Source organism: Pomacea canaliculata, linkage group LG12 (genome assembly GCF_003073045.1).
Source record: "Pomacea canaliculata isolate SZHN2017 linkage group LG12, ASM307304v1, whole genome shotgun sequence".
In the NCBI taxonomy this organism is placed as follows: domain Eukaryota; kingdom Metazoa; phylum Mollusca; class Gastropoda; order Architaenioglossa; family Ampullariidae; genus Pomacea; species Pomacea canaliculata.
The window spans coordinates 10,253,451-10,277,030 of record NC_037601.1 but is presented as its reverse complement, the minus strand read 5'-3'; the positions used below and the strand labels follow the sequence as shown (position 1 = coordinate 10,277,030).

Sequence of the window (23,580 nt, the reverse complement as noted above, 5' to 3'; positions counted from 1 at the left end):
TTAATATGTGTTCCTCATCATTTACAGATCACAGGTTTGGTAAACCAGCTTTCAAAACCAGCAGGCCAAGTGGTGGTCAGGTCAGCCCATAAGGTAAGTGCAGAGGCGGCGTTAGGGGGTGGCAAATGGGGCGGCCGCCCCAGGCCCCGCTCTCGAAGGGGCCCCGCGCTTCAGCCCCTATGTCATCTTTATGACTTATTGCTAGCTGTGTTAAACAAGTTGTGACCAAAAAATTGACGTTCAGAAAACACTTCGAAGTTTTAATTAAGCAAATTATTGAACCCATGTCTTCATGTTAAACCCGACAATAACATCAAGCAGTTTATTAAGTTATCGTCACCATATTATTTCGCTTTAAGAAAAAGCCGCTACTGTCACAAACGGTGGGGAAGGTTACAAACAATTAAAACACTAAATTCGTGCGTTATCTGGCGAAATTGATCCAGCCTATCTAACTGTATATAAATCAGTGCTTCCGGCATCATATCAATAGGGATGTTGATACATGTACTCCATTACCCAGGCCCCGTGCGGATGGTCGGCCCCAGGCCCCGCGTTTTCTTAACGGTTCCTAACGCCGCCTCTGGGTAAGTGGCACCAAACTTAATTTAGGCATTTTCGATTATGATTGAGGATTCGTTTCATTCAATGAGATATTTAAATTTCCTTGAATAATAATTGTTACCCGCACTACACAGCACATTATCTCTTAACTCCCTTGACACATGTCTTTTGGTAATTTCACCCATGAACCATTCAGTCACCTTTCAAGGATTATAATGATGCAGACACATTGATTTCATGTAACTGCTTTTGCAATTAAGATTTAGTATTTGTGTATTTAGATTGTCCCTTTATTTAAAGACATAGTTGAGTTCCATTAAATGACAATTGCTATCTGCATTTCTTGTATTCACTTCCCAGCACACATGTGCGCGAGCACACACACATACAAATACACAGGCACTCAACTGCTTCTTCCAATACTTGCATAGAGATTGGTTTTGGAAGGAACTGCCTCTAGGTTTCTTGTAGGAATCTCACTCTTTTGTTCTCATTTTTGTACTATGTATAATGCTGAATAGTAATTGGCAGCACATGTTTACACAATGCTATTATTTTGCCCAATGCTTTCTGGTTGCATTACATTAGCCACAGTTGTACATTTCCCTTTTATGTTTTCAGGCTATTTCCATTCCTTCCTTTTCCACCAACCTCACTCCTTGCTGTCCCTTCCCACACCCTATACTTCATCAATTTTCTTCTTTAATCCCAGACATTCTTTTTTACCTTCTTGTCATGATTTCATCATTTCTAACCTCTTCCCTTCCCACAAACCTTCCAATCCCCTCCCTATTTTGCCCTTCTACACACCAATTTCCAAACCTTCTCAACTTTTCACCTCTACCTCTCACACTTTGCTACCCTCCAACTCCCTCTCTCTCCTTTCCTTGCAAATCCAATTTTACCCCTTTCTCTCTCCCCCCCCCCTTTATTAGCTTTTCCTTTACATCAAACCTTTCCAAACCCTTCTTTCCACTTACCACCCCATTCATTCACCTTCTCTTCCTTCTCACCCCTTATGGCCTTCCCACCTTATCTTCCAAACTTGCCCTTTTTTTCTGGCCTTCATGTTCTTCCATCACTTCTACACCCCTCAAGCTCTCAAATCTTTTTCTATTCCCTTCCCTTTCTGACTAATTCCTCACCATCACACCTTTTCCCATCCTTTCTCACCCCCTTCCAACCTCATCTCCTATGTTCTGTTGGTTGGGATGTCATGGGAAAGATGGTGTGAGAAGGAACGGGACGGGAAGGAAGGGTGGGTTCCTAACCTTCCCGACTCTTTTCACATCATCTTTCTCATCCCACATCTTTGCGCCTCTCCTGACCTCTTTTTCCTAACATTAAGGAAAGAGGGTGTCAGAAAGAGATGTAGAGAGGTGGGGAAGAATAGAGCTCAGATGGGAGGGGGAAGGGGTGGAGGGGTTGAGATGGGAAGGGACCCACTCTCCCTTCCCATTCTAACCCTCTCCGCCTCTTTCACCCCTTCCGTCTCTTTTCATCCTTTTCTTCACATACCTTCTCTACGTCCTCCTTTCCTTTCCTTTCTTCTCTTTCCTCCCTTTTTTCTCCTTTCCACCTCTTCTCTCTCCACCCTTCTTCTTCCTTTCCTACTTCTTTGCTTTCTATCCCCATACTCCCACCACTCCTTCTTTCTCTCCTCCACCATTTCTTCGTTCCCACCCTTCCGGTTTGGCCCAGCTTCCGTCTCTTCCTTTGACCCTTCCTGCCATCCTCGTCTTACTCTTTCTCTTCCAAATGTCATATGATAACTAGGAATAAGGCTTTAGTGTTGGTGCCGCACTTCTTCTCCCTGCACGAGTCGAGCTGATGTAAACAGACTGTCAGAAGGTGGAATGGGTAACAGTGGGGATGAGTTAGCGGTTGCGGCGGCGACACAGTAGTCAGCCTCTGGCGGTACTGGACTGTCGGATGGACAAAAGGCCAAGAAGCCCCACCACCGTTTATCTCTCATGTGAACCTCGGACCGCTTACGTCACGACAGACATAGCGCAGGGTCAGGTCGGACTGCGGGACTATCACAGAGTGCTCCTCGCTTCATCATCAGCAGCTGTCTGGTCGCAGACAGCAGAGCTCGAGGCTGGTAGATAAGCGTTGGTCCTCATTAGGCGTGGTCAAGCTCTGACCGCTGTTACGGCCTAAGAGGTGAGGACGAGACACGTGGTGACACATGGCAGTGCCAGAGTCTCTGCGCTCATGATGGGGGCCGCTACGATCGACGGGGTGACATCAAAGGACAGAGGCTGGTAGATAAGTGTTGGTCCTTGTCAGGCGCTGTTAAGCTTGAGACAGCAGTCCGGCCTACAGGACGAGACAGACACATGGTGGCACACGGCAGTGCCAGAGTGCACAACGTTTCATCATCAGCAGCTGTCTGGTCGCAGACAGTAGAGCTCGAGGCTGGTAGATAAGCGTTGGTCCTCATTAGGCGTGGTCAAGCTCTGACCGCTGTCACGGCCTAAGAGGTGAGGATGAGACATGTGGTGGCAGATGGCAGTGCCAGAGTCTCTGCGCTCGTGACGGAGGATACGACAACTTGACAAGAGATTTGTGTGAAGATATAAGTGGCGAGTGTATGTTACACAAGTGTAGTGTGCTATGTGTACAGGTAATTAGTGGCTCATGATACCTGGACTAGGCATAGGGAAGTAACGGGACACCTAGAGAGCGGCCCTATTTGAAATTGTATAATCATATAAATTGAGTTGTCAGCCTCTCGATCATTAATAACCTTCTTTATCACACTAAATTGCCTTGTGTTGGTTATTGGGTATGCGCGCTGGTGGCTCAAGAGTCAAGTGTAATTAGCAATCTTGTGTAAGTGTGCGTGTACGGTAAATGTCGGAGTTGGTAGAGGTGTCGAGAGTGTGATTAGCCCGAGGCAACGGCAATCGCAACCTCTGACCATCTTCACGTGCTCATTCCCCGAAGTTCACGACAATTGCGAGCAGCAAAGAATCGTTGTCTACACACTGGGTTCTCGAGGAATAAAATTGTAATAGAGATCTCTTCAAGGCTGTTCATATTCTCCGTTGTGAGTTGTCTTGGAATCGGGACTGCTCCAGCACAACTGACTCAATAGGTGCATAAGACCCGCTCAGTCACAGAGTGCACAACGCTTCATCACCAGAGTAACTGTTTGGTCGCAAACAGTAGAGGCTGAGGCTGGAAGATAAGTGTTGGTCCTTGTTAGGCGCTGTTAAGCTTTAGACAGCAGTCCGGCCTAAAGGACGAGACAGACACATGGTGGCACACAGCAGTGCCAGTGCTCATCGCTTCATCACCAGCAGCTGTCTGGTCGCAGACAGTAGAGCTCGAGGCTGGTAGATAAGCGTTGGTCCTCGTTAGGCGTGGTCAAGCTCTGACCGCTGTGACGGCCTAAGAGGTGAGGATGAGACACGTGGTGACACACGGCGGTGCCCGAGTCTCTGCGCTCGTGACTGAGGCGGCTACGATCGACGGAGGATATGACAACATGACAAGAGACTTGTGGGAAGAGATAAGTGGCGAATGTGTGTTCGACAAGTTCTTGTGCTGTGTGTAGTAGTAAAGGTAATGATACCTGGACTAGGCATAGGGAAGTAACGGGACACCTAGAGAGCGGCCATATTTGAAATTGTATAATCTTGTAAATTGATTTGTAAACCTCTCGATCATTAATAGCCTTCTTTATTACAATAAATTGCCTTCTGTTGGTTATTGTAGATGCGCGCTGGGGGCTCAAGAGTCAAGTAAAGTATAATTAGCAATTTAGTTTAAGTGTACACGTACGGTAAATGTCGGAGTGAGTTGGTAGAGGTGTCGAGAGTGTGATCAGCCCGAGACAACGGCAATCGCAACCTCTGACCGTCTTCGCGTGTTCATTCTCCTGAGTTCACGACACCGGGTTCCATTACTTTCTGCCGGTTCCAATCGCTATCTTCCTTTCCAGTCCTCTTCCTACCCGCCCGTTTCTTCCTACCTTTCTTTTCTACTCACTACTTTCTCACCCCTTTCCAACCTCTTTCCTGCACTTCACGTTTATCTCCCCCTATCTTTTGTCTCCTCCTTTTCACCTTCTTTCTATATCCCTTCTCTTCCCTCTCACTCTTTCCTTCTCAATTTGCTTCCCTTTGGTCCAGCTCTTTTCTGGACTCTCCTTTCCTGTTCTCCCACCCTTTGCAACACGTTCATCTCTTTTTTCTGTTCTCCTCTAACACTTTCATCCACTTTCCTAACCACTTCTTCCTTTCCCTTATTTTCATGTCCCTCCTCTTCCCTCAAACACGTTAGTCTCTTTCCTCCCTTCCTACCCTTTCTACTTTCCCTCTGTTCTCTCTTAACCTTTCTCTCAGTTTCCCCTTCACCTCTCAAGAGTGTGGGGCTCTACTGCTGGGGGAAGCAGCCACCAACGTCGCCACCTAATGTTGCACGTGACTACGACTATCAACTGACCCCAACAACAGATGGGTAGGAGAGGACAGTGACTTTGTCCACCAAGACATCAACGATCACCTGACACGGATTATGGTGGTCAGTGACCACGTCGAGTAAAGCAGCAGCGGCTACCAGGATATACTTACAGGGTACATCGGCATATTGTTTACAAAACAAAATGTATTTTCTCTTCCCTGGATAATCTTTACGTCGAGGCAGCAAAAATAAAAAAACAAACAAACAAAAAAACAAACAATTTCAACTGACACTGAACATGTTATTGCACACAGAGTATTATGATGGTATTCCCCTTACTTTGTTACGACAGTTTTTCTGTAAATAGATACCTGTTATTGTTTGACACACTCTGTTGTTACAGTTTCTCGCTACTCCACCAACTCTTTCTCGACTAATGAGACTGGATTAAAAAACTGGCGTGACCACCACTGCCATCAACGTGGCCAGCTCATGTTGCTCGGTGATTACGACTATCACACCATCGACCTCAACAACAGCTGGCTAGGAAAGGACGACGACTGCGCCGAACAAAGCAACGGCGGCTACCCAAGGGATGTATTCCTTTCCTATTCCTTGCACTGTTTTCCTTCCTCTCTCTCCTTCCTATCCTTTGGTACATCGCAAACAATCTTTTCAAAACAATTTGTATTTCGTTCCCCTAAGTGGCACCCAGGTGGTATCTTAAATCTTAACCAATAACAAAAACTAAGAGGGCTTAAAAAATCTCAAAAACCAATAAAATGTCAAAATTAGATATATAAACTTTAATTTTTTTGTTAATTTATGAAACAGAAATGAATTAGATGCAAAAATGCAAACGTTAAGGGCCTAAAAAAATCTTTCCGTTTTGTGGTTGATAAAAATATATTAAAACCTTTGAAATTAACACAAATCTGAACGAAAATATGAGTAAACACGATGCCTTGCTAGTAGGTCTGGGTCCACCGCTTTCCGCACCAAGTGGTGTAAAATGGCGGGAGCCGAAGCCATATGGCATCTGGAACTATATATATATAACCAATAAGAGTTATAAACATAAGGGTAACAAAATGCTTATGTATATATGTGGTTGCAAAGAAATTCATAAAACCTTTGAGGGGAAAATGTGAATAATGGCGAGAGTGGCAGCCACATGGCATCTCCATGAAAAGTTGAAAACTTACATGGCTTACAAAAGGCTTGTCCATTTATGTGGTTAAAAAATCAGAGCATCTCACACAACCAATACAAGTTTGAAGCTGTAAGAGCGCTTGCAAAAACTTGGCGATTTATGTGTCGATAAAGCAAATCGTTAAATACTTACAAAAACAAAACTATGTGAAACAGAAATGAGAAGATGCCTCTACTTCGCCATTAAGTCTATGTCAACAACTGCCCACACAAAGCGATACAAAAATGGCGGGAGTGGCAGCAAACTGGCATCTCAAGGTTTTAATCATTGATTGGTTTTAAGAGGCAACAAAGTGCTTATCCCTTATGTGGTTAATCATTTTTTTTTTAAAACTTACAAAATGATCTCTAAAACGGAGATGAATAAGATGCTTGCACTTTGCCATGCTAGAAGGTCTGTGTCGACCGCTTCCTGCACTAATGGCGAAAGCGGCGGTCACATGGCATCTGGAACTATCCAATACGAGTTATAAACATAATGAGCAACAAAATACTTATGCGTATGTGTGGTTGCAAAAAAGAAAATCACAAAACCTTTGAGGGAAAAGTCTATATAACAGGAATGATACGGTGCCTACACCTTGTCATGATAAGTCTGTGTCGACTGTTTCCCACACCATGCAATGCAATAGGGCGCCATTTTGCATTGCTTGGTGTGGGAAGCTGCAGCCAACTGGTAACTTCTTGTAGGATAACGGATGTACGTCACAGGTCTCTGGATGCTATTTGAACAGAGGCGAGCGAAGGTCACCTCAAGTACGAGTGATTGTTCAGAGGGGAGTACAAGGTGGGGCGTGAAGCTGTGTGCGTTAAAGGGATATTATAGTTTGTTTGCTGTTGTGTTTTCGTTTTTTGGTTTTTGTTTTTTGTTGTTTTTTTGCTTCTTTTGTTGTTGTTTTTGGACTGTTTTATATAAGTGTCGGGTATGGAGCAGCGAGCAGACGGAGGGCGAGTGACGTCACCGTTTGTGTTTAGCTCCGCCTACAGGTCCGCCATTTTGTTATGGTCGTCAAGAGTTACGCGATAAGAAATATGCACTCAAACCAATAAAGAGTTAAAAACATAAAGGGGTAACAAAATATTTGAATTAGAAGCAAAAATGCAAACAGAAAGAGACACAAAATCCTTCCGTTTTGTGGTTCAAGGTTGATTAAAAAAAAATCCATTAAAATCTGTAAAGACCGCTTCCCGCACCAAGCAATTCAAAATGGTGGAAGCGGCTGCCAACTGCATCTCAAACTAAACAATAAAGAGTTATAAACATGTGGTTGCAAAAAAAAAACAAAAACTCATAAAACCTTTGACAGAGAGTTTTACTAAATATGAATGAATACGATGCCTACACTTCGCCATGCTAGTAGGTCTGGATCGACCGCTTCCCGCACCATGTGATGAATAATGGCGGGAGCGGCAGACACATGGCATCTGGTACTAACCAATGAAAAGTTAAAAACGTATTTTTTATGGTTATTTTTAAGGTCTTAATAAAATTACTTATCACATTAATGGAGAAGCCTACTGCGCTGTGCAAGGTCCGTGTCCATCTCTTTCCTCCCAAGACGATACGAAATGGCGGAAGCGGCAGCCGTATAGCATGTCTAGCTATCCACTCAAATATTAACTTACAAGGCTAGGTTCTATATTCATAACAAAAAATTTTGAAATAGCAATAGATTAAATGAAAAATTGCAAACGTAAGAGGCTTAAAATGGTACATATTTACATGGATGACAAAATAAATCCCTTAGAAAAATATGAACAAGAAATGAAGAAGATGCCTCCACCTTGCCATCCTAGTCAATCTGTCGATCGCTTTTCGCTTACCAAATGATGCGAAAATAGCGGGAGAGGCAACCACATGGCACTTCAAGGTAACCCATGCAAAGTTAAAAAACTTAATAGGCTTTCGAAATGCTTATACATTTATTTGGTTATAAACCCTTAGAAACAAACAATATTTTAAACATATAAAAATTACAAATGAATGAGGTGATGATCCATTGTAGAAGGTGTCATCAAAAATGGTGCAACAATGTCGGGAGCGGCAATCACAGGGTATCTTGAACTGGCCAATTAAAAATTAAATGTTGGGGACATCGTCTAGAGATGCTAGGCAGAGCACATTAACCAGAGGAACGAAAAGTACTAGCAGTGGGTCACGTGGCACCCTGACCATGCCTACTATGCCACAATGTCCGTCTGGTTAATAGTCGAACCCTAAGTTTGGTGCAATGTATGTGAGTAACTTGGGACACTTGGTACCTCGATCTTGCGCGTGATAAGGCACGATAACCACATCGATTCTGTCACGTGGCCCAGTTTTTATGTAAATTTTTATGTAAATGTTAACAGACTGTTCTTTTGTGAAGTTGGTACCGCGGACTTTTTCTTTGGTTGTTCTGTGCAATCTTGCTACACAAAGGTTTGTGCGCTTCAGCTGTCCACGTCTACCGACCTTAATTAATACACGTGGCCTCTGACCGATAATCTGTGAAAAATGTCAACCATCTTTGCAGTGTCATAGATAGTTGTTATAGTTTCAAGATTAGTTGCTTGGTGCCTTTGGGGTAACCCTTCTCATTTTTTTTCTGTTTCATCCGAGACGTCTATTCAACAAAACTGCGGCCAAGAAAGTGGATTCACGTGGACGGCTGAGGAAACATAAGATGAAAATTGCAATACATCGGTGGTTTGGAGATCATTCGGGGACAAACTCTGCCGACAAGAGGAATAAAGAAACTGCAATGGAAGGAATGGAAAACCAGTCCAGTCAATTCTACAAGGGAACAAAAGGAGGACAGCGTGTATCTTCTGAGGGGAAACCTATCATGTGAGCATTGCATTTAAAATATTTATTTTCGTTAATAAGTACACTTCATTGAACAAATCCACACATCTCTGAAATGATCGTATATTTGAATCTGGATACATGTATACACAATGTATTCTGTGTATATTTGATTATTTAAAAGTGTGCTGTTGAGTATGAACTTTATGTGCAGTTTGATACATCAGAAATAAAAAATTTTTTGACTCACTCTATTTTTTTCAGAGTGGCCACTATTCATCGGACAAAGTTCCGTGACGTCATCCCATTCCTCTGGTATCAAGTATACAGATGCCAGGACAAACATGAGAAACTTTACATTTTTGGCGTGGAACTGAGAATTGTGAGAGGATGTAGTTAGCACTGAGTTTTCTCTGTGCGAGTTGTCTAAGTAGAATTATTTGGTTTTTACACTGTGTTGGAGAGTATTCGTGTTATTTGTGACCTGACCAGAACTAGCTTTAAAAAAAAAACTAACAAAGAAGAAGAACAGAGAAGCAGACAGCGGGCACTTCAGTAAAAGACGAGATGCCCATGGACAGGTCGTTGTTTTGTGTTGTTGAAAGAACGCGTGTGGACGCCGTGTGTGTGTGTGTGTTGCTCTTGTGAGAGTAGCGTCCGTGACAGTCACGTCTCAGTCACGTGATCGACAGACTCTTTTAAATGAAGTGTTCTCAACCAACTGCAGTTTCTGGCACATCCAATAGTCAGTTAAAAATAGGAAAACTTACAAAAGACATCAGACCATGAAAACTTTTTATTGGCTCTCTTTTTGAAGCTATTTGATAGTTCACTGTCTGTGTTTCACGGTGTTCATGAACCCAGTAGGACTGTAACATCCTAAATAAGCCTAAAATGACGTCATGCTGCATCATTTTGCATAATAACGTCATGCACACGTCATCCATTGCAAAAGAAGTGGAGAATAGTCTGCCCCAGCATGTCGTCTGCATTGAGGCAAGTTCAGTAAGGTGAGGGACTTCCTATTCCAGAACCTCCAGCAGAATATTCTCTTGATTCAGCTGATGATAACGAGGGTGGGCCGACCTGTTCTTCTCCTGGTCAGTCAGCATGCAGTGATCCAGATTTTCACTGTTGTGTATTATCAACCCCACAAAGAATAACACCGGAAGAATCTTAATGACCTGGTTCGTATCCAAGTACATGGCAGAATTGTCCAGTTCTAGACTCCGACAGTGAAATCTTCTACAAGATGTCACAACTACTTCAGATCGAAAGCGCCACCAGCAGTTAGAGCCTTTCTTCAGAATGGAAGGCAATCTGTTTCGATACTGAGGGCCTCGTGAATGCCTTAGAAATAACTCATGGCCTACAAGAATGGAGACTATTTGTAGACTCTTCGAAACTGGCTGTGCTCTTGCACAATGGAAACCGTCTTCCATTTATTCCAGTAGCGCACGCAGGAAAGAGAGGTACGATAACTTAAGGCAGCTATTGAATTCCATTGAGTATAATAAGTACAGCTAGCACTTCTGAGGTGATTTCAAGATTGCTGCCCTTTTAACGGGACTGCAGCAGGGACCAGCTGTGGTCGAGGCTCACAAAATCCTACTATACCACTCCTTCATTAGGTTTGATGAAGAACTTCGTGAAAGCCATGGACCGGACTTCGCCGGCTTTCCGATACCTACAGAAACAATTCCCTCACTCAGCGAGGCAAAGATTAAAGAGGGAGATTTTGTGGGTCCTCAGATTTGAGAGCTCTTCAAACATGACCAGTTCAACAACTTGCTAGCAGGATGATATGAAACAAGCATCTTTCTGGCCTAGTGTCTACACACTTTCTCGGGAATGTTAGGACAGAAAACTTACAAGTAACAGTATCAGAAACTTGGCTGCAATATGTCTCTAAAGATCAACTTCCTTCATTCCCATCTGGATTTTTTTCAGGACAACTGTGGTATGGTTAGTGATAAACATGGCCAACGCTTTCATCACGATATCCCAACAGTGGAAAAAAGATACCATGGAAAATTGCCCACTGCAATGCTCGCTGACTACTGCTGGACAATCCCCCAGAGATGCTTCCTAACATCTGTACAAGAGACAGGCAAAGAAATCTCAGACGTAGTCGATGACTTCATTTGTTACAGGTATTAACCAAAGTTCCTTTGCTATTAGCATGCATTTCGTGAAGTACACTGTACTCAATAATTGTTGTAGATTACACACACACAAAAACTAGAGCCAATTATGCATTTTGGTTGACATATTCTTGTTGAGCACATAAATATCGTTAAGAAATAACTATTTGTTTTCAGTAACATGACTTTTGACCAGTATAATTGAGTCCTTGCGGTCAGAGAGTTTCAAACACTTTATTTACAGTTCATACAATGGTCTCCCTCACTTGTAAAAAGCAGGAACGTTGGCAATCGGCGACACACGCCGGAACACGAGGAACAACGACACACAGCCTTGCTGTGTTAATGACAGGCGATAGCCGTTGGGCCACCGGACCACTCTCCTAATATTAAAAGGAGTCTGTCCCCGTATCATTTAGATACATAAAATACATTGTGCAAAACACAAAAATAATCATTGTTGTTTTAAACTTGCTTTTTTATTAAGTGCCAATATAATTATTAAATTAGGGTTAAGTTGAGATGATGAATAATATGCTGCTCCTAAGCAAGTTACTACTGTCCATCTTTGGTACAAAGGAGTGAAAGCAACTTTATTCTCTCAAAACACTCCCCACCTTCTCTCCAGTTCTCCTCAATCGGAGGAAAACGGATGAAAATGGCCGACAAATGTTCTCTCCGCCAGCGCACAGTCAAAAGTGGAAAGAGCTGGACACAGTCAGACTGTGCAGGTCTCTTCCGTGGCCCTGCAGATAGAGGTGAAGAAAAGTGGAAAGTGTTGATCTTCAGTTGAAGTAAAGATGAGCAATGCAGACATTTGACCAGATGTAGTCACAGAGGTGGGGAGTGAGCACCGTTAATGTTGGACAGCGGTCAGGATGGAGCAAGTACAGAGAAAGTCCAATTTTAGCAGCTGCACTAAGACGTCAACAACTCGCACGTCGGATGTTAGAGCGAGAATGTTGTTGTTTGTTGTTCTCATATAGTTCTAGACCGACCAACTGACCGACCTCTAGCAGTTTCAAGCAGACGTTCAACTGCCTCTTCATGTCGTTTGTTTTTCTTGAAAATAGCATCATCCAGATGCCACACAAAAAGATGTTAAGCGCAGCAAGCACACTGCTCACATACTCCACGCACGCCACACACACACCACTCACTCACACACACATACACCACTGGTACATCACACACAAAACCACTCACACACCACACATACACCATCAGACCTGCACAACTCATTACAATCAGTTTCAGTCAGCTCTATTCATGTGTTTCAGGTTTTATACGATGAGATAATAAAATCAGAAGAATTTTCGTGTGATCTTGATGTGGAACTTATCGTCAACAACTACCTCTCCGACCTCAATGTTGACGATGGCGTTTTGACGTGTAAACTGTTGAGGGGACGCAACTCTCTCTGTAAATGGCTGCTCTGTGGCTGTTGTTGTGATTATCGCAGGTTCCCCTTTTTGTGCAATTCTTTCTCCATCTTCCTGTACAACATCCCTGTGAGGTACCGAGATTTCCGCTTCTTCCGCCTGGGGCAGCAGAAAATCTTCTAGATCGCCCTCCACGGCAACAAAGGCTACGCCGTGTCCTGCCACTACGCCTCCCTCGTGCACAGCGGCAATGACCTCACGTAGTACGTCACGCGCATCGTCTGACGTCATGCAGCTACTTTCTGACAGGTCAAGGACGGTCATGTCGGGAAGGTTGAGAGCGGCCTGTGACAGGCGCAACGCTCCCTGGGGCGAAATATTAGAATACTGAAGAAGAAGTTCCTGGAGTCGAGGCAGACAGTGAAGTACATCAGCCAGGTAGACGGCGCCACTTTCTGTCACAGGATTGTGGATGAGGTTCAGGTGACGAAGGTACTTGAAGACGCCTCGGCGCACGGCGTCCGCCAGAAGCCTGAAGCTGTCGTCGTCCAAGTCGTTCTCCTGTAGCACGAGCTTGTCCAGGCCCCGCAACTGTGTAGTGAGTCCACCCAGACCTTGCAGGAAGTAGCGGCTCTTGCCCAGGTGGCACTTCCATAGACCAAGGTAGTGCCACACGTCCGATTCAGCTAAAGTCATCAGTAGTTTGTCTCCGAGGTCAGCCATGTCATCCACCAGAGTGCACTCCCCTAGTTCTAGGAACTGCATGTTGTGACACAACGACAGATGCTTCAGCAAAGGCATTAGCCCTTCAGTAGAGTAACCCCCCTGCCACAGGGACACTTTGGTTAGTCGCAGTTTGTCGTGAAGAACTCGCACAAGGTGCTGGAGCCCATCGTCTTGAAGGTGACAGGCGTTTAGGTTGATCACGTGCAAATCACGTGCGGCGGCCAGAATGCATCCAATCACGAAGGCCGACCCGACGTCCAGCTCACACTCACTCAATCGCAGCAGCCGCAAGGTGGAGCGCGAGGCCAGAGCCGGCACCAAGTGTGACAACCCTGTCGAGGTGATGACATTTGAGGCTAGGGAAAGCTCGCGCAAGTCGGGAAGTGCCTGGAGTTGTCGTCCCAAGTGCTGAAGGTGTTTGTCGCGAAGGCCAGTACGCTCCAGCATCAAGCTGCGTAGTTTTCCCAGGTGAGAAAACTTGGGGAGTTGTCCTTCTTTGTCGTCTGTCAGGCGTATACCGTTTAAGACCAGTTCTTGAACCGAATGACAGGGCATGGCGTCCAGCAGCCGCTGAAGATGGGTCAGGCTGACCTCGCAGTCCGACAGATCAAAGTGAGCGACCGACTCCAAGCCTAACATGGCGGTCTCTAGACAGCACACGTGGCGTTCCTGCAGGCGGTTGTTGCAGAGTTTCAGGGCCGGGTGACTGGCCAGGCGCCGCGGGCTTCGATCCTGCCAGGCGACCGACAGAAGCATGGGGCGGAGGACGAGAGGACCGGGTAAGTTGGTGAGCTGAGTGCATGCAAGCACGGCCCGCAGCTCCACATCTGTAGCGTCGCTGAGCTTTCTGCTGAGGTCAACATGACAGGTGGCCGACACCACAGCTTGCAGCGTCGTTTCTGTCGTCTCCCAGTCGACGTCGTCAAGCCTTAGGTGACGCAGCTTCCGCTTGAGGGCCGGTGTGAGGGCGGGACACGTGCTGACCGCAATATGCGCAGGTGGAGGCCACTCTGGGGAAAGTGCTGCCACCAACTCAAAGGCTGGATGTGAAGTGTCATAGCAAGAGAGACAATCCAGCAGCAGCTGCGTAGTGTCACTTGGAGAAGATAGGGGATGTGAGAGTGACGTGTCGGCACTAGAGACAAGCATTGAGGGTAGCGTCAAGGGTTGTGAGGGAGAGGTGTCATCCTTCGCGAGGAGGTGAAGGACTATGTGATGGGAGCCAACTCCTAAGGCAAAGGACAAATGTTTGTCGTCAGGAGCAGGCAAACTAGACACCATGCTACTGATCGCATGGTCCGCCACAAAGGGGTCACAGAAGGTGAGCCGCCCCAGGTGACCTGATGACGTGACGGGCACGAGAAGGCCGGCAGTGCGCAGTCGCTCAGCCGCGGGGAGGAAGTCTAAAGACAAGTGTGACAACTCCTGTACGTCCAGTACTACCATTGCTTCCCCCTCCCGCCCAGTGTCCATTCCCATTTGTACCCCTGCCGTGGCGACGACTTTCTCCTGGCTGAGTTTGACAAAAAGCGTCGACACGATCGTTGTCAAGTCGGCGACGTAGTCAACGTCTAATCGAAAAAACTCCCTGCAAGCTTTCATAGCAAAGATCAAAGCCTTTTCCCAAGGCCTGTCAACTAACTCCGTTGCTACTGTTGTCGCCAAGACTGGGTGATGGGTGGCTAGCCAGTCTAGAAAAGACCTCAGCAGGCGGGGGATGTGGGTCACGTGGTACATCTTGGCGCTCGCCTGCGGACATGTGGACAGGAGGTTGAACAGCAGCGCTTCTCCCACTGACCGGGCAAGTGAGGGCTCTAAACAGTCAAGTAAAAGTTAGGATTAGTAGATAATGTAAACTGTATGAATAGAACGTCACGTCAGACCACAAAGTGTGATAATTCTTTCTTAGACTAAGTTTTTACCCCTCACCTAAAATTTTCATGCATTTTCACGCTCTCTCTCTCTCTCACACACACACACATAAACACACCCACACACATCTGTAATCACGCTTGCTCTTACTTGTGATGCTGATTGAATGTACATTGCTATCATTCGTGTTGACTGGCTCATTTTAAAGTCAACAAAATTATGGTAGAGGTTCCGCTGATGCGGAAGATGCTTTTCTATGAGAATGCGACTGTTGAAGATCTGCTCAACTGTCCTTCTACATGATCTGAAACCAATCTGTTCTTATGGTAGCAGCTCTTCTGCGGTGGTCTTGTGCTGATCTGTGTTTATGAAGGTCTTTAGAAGTTGGTAGGCCGTTTTGCTGTCACCTTGTGCCATTCCCGGCATTGGCTCTCGATCCAATTCTCTCTAGCTACCTTCCTGCCTTTCTTGACGGTGCAGTTCACTTCTTTGTATTTGGAAGCTGCTTCCAGTTTGCTTTCCTTTTCTCTCTTCAGTGAGTTCCTTGGGTCACAGAGATCTAGGATGTCATTCGTGACCCATGCCTGTTTCTTATTTCTATATCGCCATAGAACCTCCTAGGCTACTGACAGTATCACCTCTTTGATGTTTCCAACGAGGGAGTCTACATCACATTCCACCAATCATTCAATCAATCAAACTTCTACATTTTATCTTAGCAGTATGCTAGAATCAACACATATTTTCACTATGAATGCAGCTATTTACCATCTGAAGATACATAGATACCTATCAGAGGCTCGTGTTTAATATGGTTTGACTTACCGTTGACCCATTTCAGGAAAGCTTCACAGTGGTTGAGGTTGTCCTCCGTAATGGCCACTCTGAGCCCAATCCGCCGCCATATCAGTCCATAGCCGGCCGCCTGCTCCCTCAGCCAGCGGCGCCGCTCCTCCGTCAGCAGGCCGTGCTCCAACAGCTGCACCAGCGACCCGCCCTCCAGAAACTTCCGGATTGTGCTGACGTCACTCACATAGTTCATACGCAGGCCTACATGTAGACAGCCAACAGTCACAGACGTGGCGCTGATGGTGTTGACAATATTCTTGTAAAGCTCGATTAAATGCGTCACCTGAAAGTAGCCATTGATTTCTATGGAATATCATGACACAGAATTACATTACTTTTCTATCACTATAAGTAAATATACATAGACACACAGAAATACATCATCATTATCATTATCATCATCATCTGTAACCGCCGGACACGGAGCAAGCAGGCGCACCAGGGGAGGAAACCCCCCGGTACATGAAGTCGGAATGGGCGAGGATGAGAAGCAGCGGCGGTGAGAACTCACACTGAGGCCGATCTTAAGGGTTAAGGCCCCTAGCTGCTTGCTCGACAAGCTTTAGAGCGCTCATCTATCCCTCCCTGACTGCTTGTTGGACAATTTTTAGAGAGCTCAAAACAACGATGCTCGTATTGTCTTCTGTCAGCGCAAAGCCGACCATACACATCTACAATACTTCACCACCTACACTACTACACCCCTACAACACTACACCGTCGCACCACTATACCACTACACCCATAAAATACACATTATCATATTTCACCACTACACCCGTATAAGAATACAGCACTCCTAATTTAAACACATATATCGAATCGTAAGAACACAAGGCTGCTCACATGCTGTGGTTCCTTGGCAACAGTTGTGAAAAAGGTTTCCGCGATAGCTGATATGACCGCCTTCTGAAACCTTTGGACTTGATCGTCTACAAGGTCACTAAGATGGCGTCCTTCCAGCTCATTTAAAAGTGGTTCATCAAGATTAAGTCCCGCAGTACGCGGAGAAAGTGGACTGTCATGGTCAACTTCCATGTCATTTTCTTCTTCTTCGACGAAATCCACCTCCATCGCCACCTCACCTGAACAGATATGTGTACAATACCTGTCAACTCTCCCATCTCACCTAACAGGTGTGTACAATAACTGTCAACTTTCCCATCTCATCGATATAATAATAACAACAACAACAACAATAATAACAACAATAAATGCAAAATTTGTAAAGCGCGTACTGCCAACAAAGAATGTATGTATTTAGCGCTTAAGAACAAGAGCGAAACATGGACAGTACTAAACGAATAATAAAATAAAATACAGAAAACACAAAGAGGAACCAAATAACAAGAACAAGAGCTGAGAGTAACACGATATTGCAAAAGGAAGGGTGTGGCAAAGGACTAGCATTATGGGAAAGGTTGTTAGGAGTAATGTTTATGGAAGAGGTGTGTTTTCAGTGCACGTTTAAAGGATTCAATAGTGGGTAGGTGGTGGATATGGAAAGGGAGAGAGTTCCATTGTTTCGCTGCACAATAACTAAAAGTCCTGTGGCCATATGTTGTTCTGGTGAGAGGAAGAGTAAGAAGACGATAATCTTAGTTTATCTGTATTTAATACTTATTCTAATAGTACAAAATTATTTTAATTAGCTTATTCTTTCCCTGTGAAGGGCGAGGACTAAATGGAAAAATGCATTTTCTTGCTTATTTTACCTCTTGTTAATAAAATTTTCATTGTGTTTGTCAAAGAATTGTCATTGTCACATTGTCACCTACACCAATGATTAGGTGTGGGAGGTAAATTAACCTTAAACCAAACTGTTCCCCCTTCTCCGCCCATTGATGAGGTTCGTGGCAAGCCATGCAAGAGAGCGTTAGTTCCTCCACTGCCACCAGGAAAACATGCTCTAGAGATATACAGGTGTGCAAATGTAGTAAACAGAGACAAAATGAATCAAACACACCCGAGGTGTAGAGATTTTTAGAAGTGGATTTAAACACATATCTACAACTGGCTTTAGACACAAGTGACTGCTTTCAACGTCTCACCAATAAGAACTGCAAACTCACATAACAGGTCCTCAATCTTTTGGGCCAGGTGTTCCAGTCGCACCTGGCTGCTGCATAGTCCTAGCTGTAGACCAGGCACCCAGTTCCCTCTTCTTGACAACCGACGTAACATGAGCCAAGCCGCGTGGGTCCGGCCGTGAGTGTCCTGCTTTGCTTGAATCATCTCCTGCAAGCCAGTTACACTTGAGGGCTGCACGACACTGTACAGCACCATATCGAGGACTACAGCCTCATAGTGAGTCACATACACCCTGAGTAAGGATTGTGGTATTCCTAACGACTTTGCTCGTCTGACATGAGGTCCAGCCGATAGGCGACAACAAACACAAAGCTATATGAGTAGACCTCCCACCCAGCATCAGATGTTATCTCAGTTCACCTCGAGTGAAGTTCAAACCACACTGAAAGTCGGCTACAGCAGTGTTTCCACGCATTAGCAAATACGATAGCTTCTGCAAGCATGAATAAATAAGCTAAGCTTATATGTGTGTACAGAAAAACTAAGTTTAAGTGTGTGTGTGTAGGTGTGTGTGTGAAGTAATATGCTAAGATTTTAAGTGTGTAGAAATATATCGCTGTTTAAGCCGCAAGGCTTGAGGCTGAGGACAAAAGTGGCGGCTTATAGTACGAAATTTACAGTAAATGTTTCTCTCGAAGAACAGTATACCTGAGACACATAAACATGAAATGAAGGGAGAGAGACTGCGAGAGAAAGGATGAGTGGAGCTGGTTAAGTTGTTGAGTGCAGTGTATGTGCATGCGTGTAGAAAAGGCCTGTATGTGTGTCTGTACATTGCTTGCCTCTCTCGCTCTGTGTGTGTGAGAGAGAGAAAGAAAGAGAGATAACTTACCTCGTCAACGTCTGTCAGCAGGTTGTGAGGAAGATTGGGGATGAGAAGAGAAGGGTCCACTGTTCTCACGAATTCTTCCCGAATTTTCCTAGCCAAGACGTCCTCAAGAGGTAATCGTTTGTTGTGAACTCCTAGCGTCACCATGGTGATCCCCCAGACTTATCACCAAACAACTGCGACAGCAATGATAACAGTGAGGAAGCTGACGAAGAAAGAATATGGTGAAGAGGATTCGTGATGACAGTGACCAATAAAGACCGTTCTTAACTGTGTTGACCGGGAGATGCTGCTCTGCAAAAAGACACTTAACCTGTAGACAGTTATAATACTGTATTGATGCATAAAACATGAACAGAGTACTCGGTGCTACAGCATCAGTAAAAATGCTGTTAGCTTGATACAATATGTGACAGATTATTGAAGAGATTACCTGTGTTAGGTAAAAATATTTTCAATTTGATTCTCTCATTAGCTGTTCACAAGAATACATTGTGATCTGTTTTCAATACATTTCTTTGGGAAAATTAAAGAACACATAGAAAGAAAATCAATAGCGCATACTCTTCTAATCAATGCTTATTTCTTCCTTAGAAAAGTAGTGTTTTATTAGTTTCTTTACATGCACTGATGTTGTCATAAATATTCAATGCATGAATAATATAAATGTGACAATATCACAGTCATTGCTTTGGCAGTATGGACTGCAAGGAATTTGAGCTGTTTGTACACTTTTCCCTGGACTTTTGAACTCTTATTCACTCTTGTGCTCTATTAAGGCGACAAAAACATGAGCATCTGTGGTGCTGGCCTCTAGGAATGAAAAAAGGACATTTACAATTGATACAACCACTTTGTCCAAAGATATCACTAATTCTATTAGCAATAAAAGAGTAACCTGAAGAAGAAATGTATTTTGAGACAATTCTTCTAACTTATCTGAGTCATGCAACTACTTGAACACGTTTTCACTTGTTTTCAGACAGAAAAACTGGTTTATCCGGTTACTGTGAAAACTGGCATGGATAAAAAATGCTAGCGAGAGAGTTTGTGATTGAGAGGGAGAGTGTCGAGAGAGGAGAATGAGTTTGGAGAAAGTGAAATAGAGGGACCGCTGTTGTAGTATAAAGTGATAGATTTCAAAGAATTATTTAAATGCATATATAGTTCAATAAATTTGACCACTAAATTAGTTTTGATGTAATCTCTGTTATTTGTTTAATGGTGCACGTCATTCCTTGTCTCTTGGTTTGTGCAGTTGTTTGTTTTGTGTGTGTGTGAGTGCGCACGCGCGTGCCAGAGAGAGACAGAGAGGAGAAGGAGTTATGAGAAAGCGAGCGAGAGAAGACCGCTATTGTAGTATAAAATGATAGATCTTAAACAAATTATTTAAATGCATTTTTGTGCGTATGTAAGCTCGCGCGAGCATGCGAGAGAGAGCGTGTGTGTGCGCGCGCAGCGAGAGAGAGAAAGGAGAACGAGTCAGGAAAGCGAGCGCGAGAAGATCGTTGTTGTAGTATAAAGTGCTAGATGTTACAGAATTCTCTAAACACATAAAGTTCAGTAAATTAGTGGTGCATTAACGGCCAGAATTACGAGGCCAGAAAGTTAAATCCCTTTTCGTGGCAAGCGGTTAGTGTGAACTGTGGAGCATTGTGCACTGTGTATGGGGTTACAGACTATAGCAAGGTCCTCACAGCTTATGTAGCACCTGAGTATGGCCTTCAGGCAGCGTATACCTATACTCAGTAAGGTGCGAACCGGCTGCCCTTGCCATGACATTCGTGACAATGTTTACAGGCGTAGGGGTCACCTCTGGTAGTAGGGCACTGCGTGTGTTGGCTTGGTGAAAGGGGTGCTTACCATTGGTACCATTAACATGCCACGTATGACCAAAAGATCATTTGTATGTAATCAACAACTTCATGATACATAGCTATAAGGTATTTATATGTAATCAGGGTGTAAGCCATCATTCACGACTGTTACTGTATAACCGCGTTATCAGCAGAATGTTGCATAAGCGTGAAAGATTAATTCGTGTTATAAGCAGACTTTGTAAAACTGTAGTGATAAGTATAATCGTTGTATATATATATAACTGTAAATATTGTTATCAGTGTGAGTATTGTAATCAGCAGGACATTACATAACTATGCAGCTAGTATAATCAACATGTGTGACCATGCAGTTATTGTACTTGTCAATAAGTGGATGTTGCATAACTGTGTTCAGTGTAGCTAGTGATTAGTGTAATCAGCAGGACGTTGTATATCTATAATTAGTGTAATCAATAGGAAGTTGTGTGACTGTGTAATCAGCAAAAATATTGCAATCAATAGAATGTTGTATTACTGTGTAATTAGTGTGATCAATATGGTGTTGTCATATGACTGTGTAATTACTGTAATTATTAGGAATTTGTGTGACTGTGTAATTAGTGTAATCAATAGGCAGCTGTATGACTGTGTAATCAATGTAATCAATATGAAATGCTAATACTGTGTAATTAGTAAAAAACAATATGAAATTTTATGACTGTATAATTAAAATAATCAATAGAAAGATGTATGTGTAATTATTGCAATAAATATGGAAGTTATATTACTGTGTAATTAGTGTACTTATTAGGAAACTGTATGACTATGTAGTTAGTGTAATCAATATGAAGTTGTATGACTGTAAATAGTGTAATCAATAGGAAATTGTATATGCCATTATAGTGTAATCAATAGGAAGTCGTATGACTATGTAATTAATGTAATCAATATTGAAGTTATATGAATGTGTAATTAGTATAAGTAATATGGAAGATGTATGAATGTGTAATTAGTGTATCCGATTTGGGTGCTTGGTCTGCCCTATGTCTAGACAATGCCCTCTGTGATCAGCAGTTTACGAGCATGTCGTGCTCAAGACAAAGTGAACCTACAGCAAGAAGAGTATTATGGGATACATTTACAGCTATTTATTTACAGCTTAAGACACAGCTGTAACATGGGATATGCCTTAAAAAGATTTATTTACAACTTAAGACAGGCATCTTCAGTTGCAGTAGACTGAGTAGAGGGCTAAAGTTCATGTCAAGGTTGTGACTCACATAAAGGTCGACGACCCTTGAGTACTGCTATGCCATAGGTGCTATAGGTAATATGTTCAGACACATTACACAGCGTCAGTACTGTACCACCACACAAGAGTTACCTATACAATAGGTCAGCACTACAGTAGCATCATGAATACTGCAGGCACAGCTAAACCATCGTTAGAATAATGTAAGTAAACACAGAACGAGCATCATGACTACTGTAGGTATCACTAATGTGGCATCATGACTATACTGTAGGTTCTAGTAAACCATCGTTAGAAATGCTGCATGTAACCGGTAATGAGTCAGTCGTACTGTCAGTAACTGCTGAGGCGGCACGATCGAGGCTGTTTGTGCCAAACAGTGTGACCTATGGCCCCGTACGATATATTGTAAATATTTTGTAGAAATAGTGTAACAGACACACGACAAACATACTCACTGAGACTATTTTGTAGAGACAGTGTAACAAGAGGACAGAAAGCTACACAAATCGAATCTCTACGTTGGATGAACAGTTCACACCACAGTAATGGCGGCCACGTAGTCAGAAGTAAAAATAGAAACGGGGTTTTCCCCCATCCGTAGACTTCATGAGCACGGGAACTGCCGGAAACCTAGACTTAAAATAGAAACGGGTTTATATATATATACTGGATTTCATGGGCACGGAACATTTTGATGAAGAGTTCAGACCACAAGTGAACACCAATGGCGGCAGTTCAGTTGTCAATAAAAATAGAAACGGGTTTGCTCTCACATATGTACAAATATGTCATAGATTGCTATACATGTACAAGTTCGCCTATCGTCATAAATATACACCTGTACATTCATATCTTGTCTTATAAATAAATATATACACGGACAAGTGTGTCATATATAAATTCAAACATTACAACATTGATATATAAATATACACACGCACAAGTATGATGAATAAACACATGTACAAGTATACCACATATAAATATAGCATGGCAGCGAAATGTAGATAAAACATTGCGTGCCATAGTCCCTACTTTTCTATCTCTAGGGTTAATATCTTTCTCTCATTTTGGAATCTTGGAGTTTTCATCGATGCCTTATTCTGTCTTGACTCTCACTTGAATGCAGTCAATAATAATAACAATTCATAACGCGCAGCATGGCGACCAAGATAGATCGCACTCTCTGACCAATAATGATAAATGAAAGATAACAGCCAGAAACAGGGAGGTACGCATAGACACACTGAACAACATAAAGATGAGGTACAAGAGTAGTAGAACATAAAGTAATGGATGAAGGTATGAAGGGATGTAGATACTATCAACAGTGTCAGATGGAATCGTTATGTGACGGTTAACATGACAGACAGTATTGCCAGGTAGTTAAGAATAGTAATTTAGGGATAGTACTTTGTGAACTAATATGTTTTCAGAATGTAGCCTCAGAGTGGCGAATGTGATGTGGAAGAGAGTTCCACTGCTCAGCAGCACATCTAAACAGCTGTGTTTATATTATTCCTCAATCGTTCAATTGCTGACATCTGTTCTGCACCAACAAATTCTTTCAAATGCCGACTTGTCAGAGATTACGAGTTGTTTACAGACTGGGGAGGAGCACATGGAGGTAGGGGA

General features: G+C 43.6%; 1 protein-coding gene and 1 long non-coding RNA gene across 3 annotated transcripts; one reads left to right on the top strand and one right to left on the bottom strand.

The window, feature by feature from the left end:
* On the top strand, nt 1-11,572 carry LOC112576935. Its single transcript, XR_003101974.1, has 4 exons — nt 1-93; nt 1,186-5,150; nt 5,381-9,019; nt 9,242-11,572. It is a non-coding gene; the product is annotated as an uncharacterized LOC112576935 (long non-coding RNA).
* LOC112576934 lies at nt 11,236-22,509 on the bottom strand. Of its 2 annotated transcripts, none has more exons than XM_025259814.1 (6): nt 22,401-22,509; nt 18,874-19,046; nt 18,023-18,188; nt 16,797-17,035; nt 15,927-16,233; nt 11,236-15,043 (listed from the first exon to the last, which is right to left on the bottom strand). In XM_025259814.1, the coding sequence occupies exons 2-6, from the start codon at nt 19,015-19,017 to the stop codon at nt 12,426-12,428; spliced, it is 3,474 nt and encodes a 1,157-aa protein (XP_025115599.1). In that variant the 5' UTR covers nt 19,018-19,046; nt 22,401-22,509; the 3' UTR covers nt 11,236-12,425. The 2 variants fall into 2 exon arrangements, with proteins under 2 accessions (XP_025115599.1, XP_025115600.1); XM_025259815.1 differs by having other exon boundaries at nt 18,874-19,164; nt 22,401-22,501.
* Between the last annotated feature and the right edge of the window lie 1,071 nt (nt 22,510-23,580).

Bases quoted from the DNA above. Each gene is read 5' to 3' on its own strand.
- LOC112576934 (XM_025259814.1), bottom strand. From the start codon at position 19,017: ATGGTGACGCTAGGAGTTCACAACAAACGATTACCTCTTGAGGACGTC. The intron at 17,036-18,022 runs GTGAGTTTGCAG...ATATCTGTTCAG, and splicing joins AAAGATTGAGGACCTGTTAT to GTGAGGTGGCGATGGAGGTG. The intron at 16,234-16,796 runs GTGAGCAGCCTT...GGCTACTTTCAG, and splicing joins TTGCCAAGGAACCACAGCAT to GTGACGCATTTAATCGAGCT.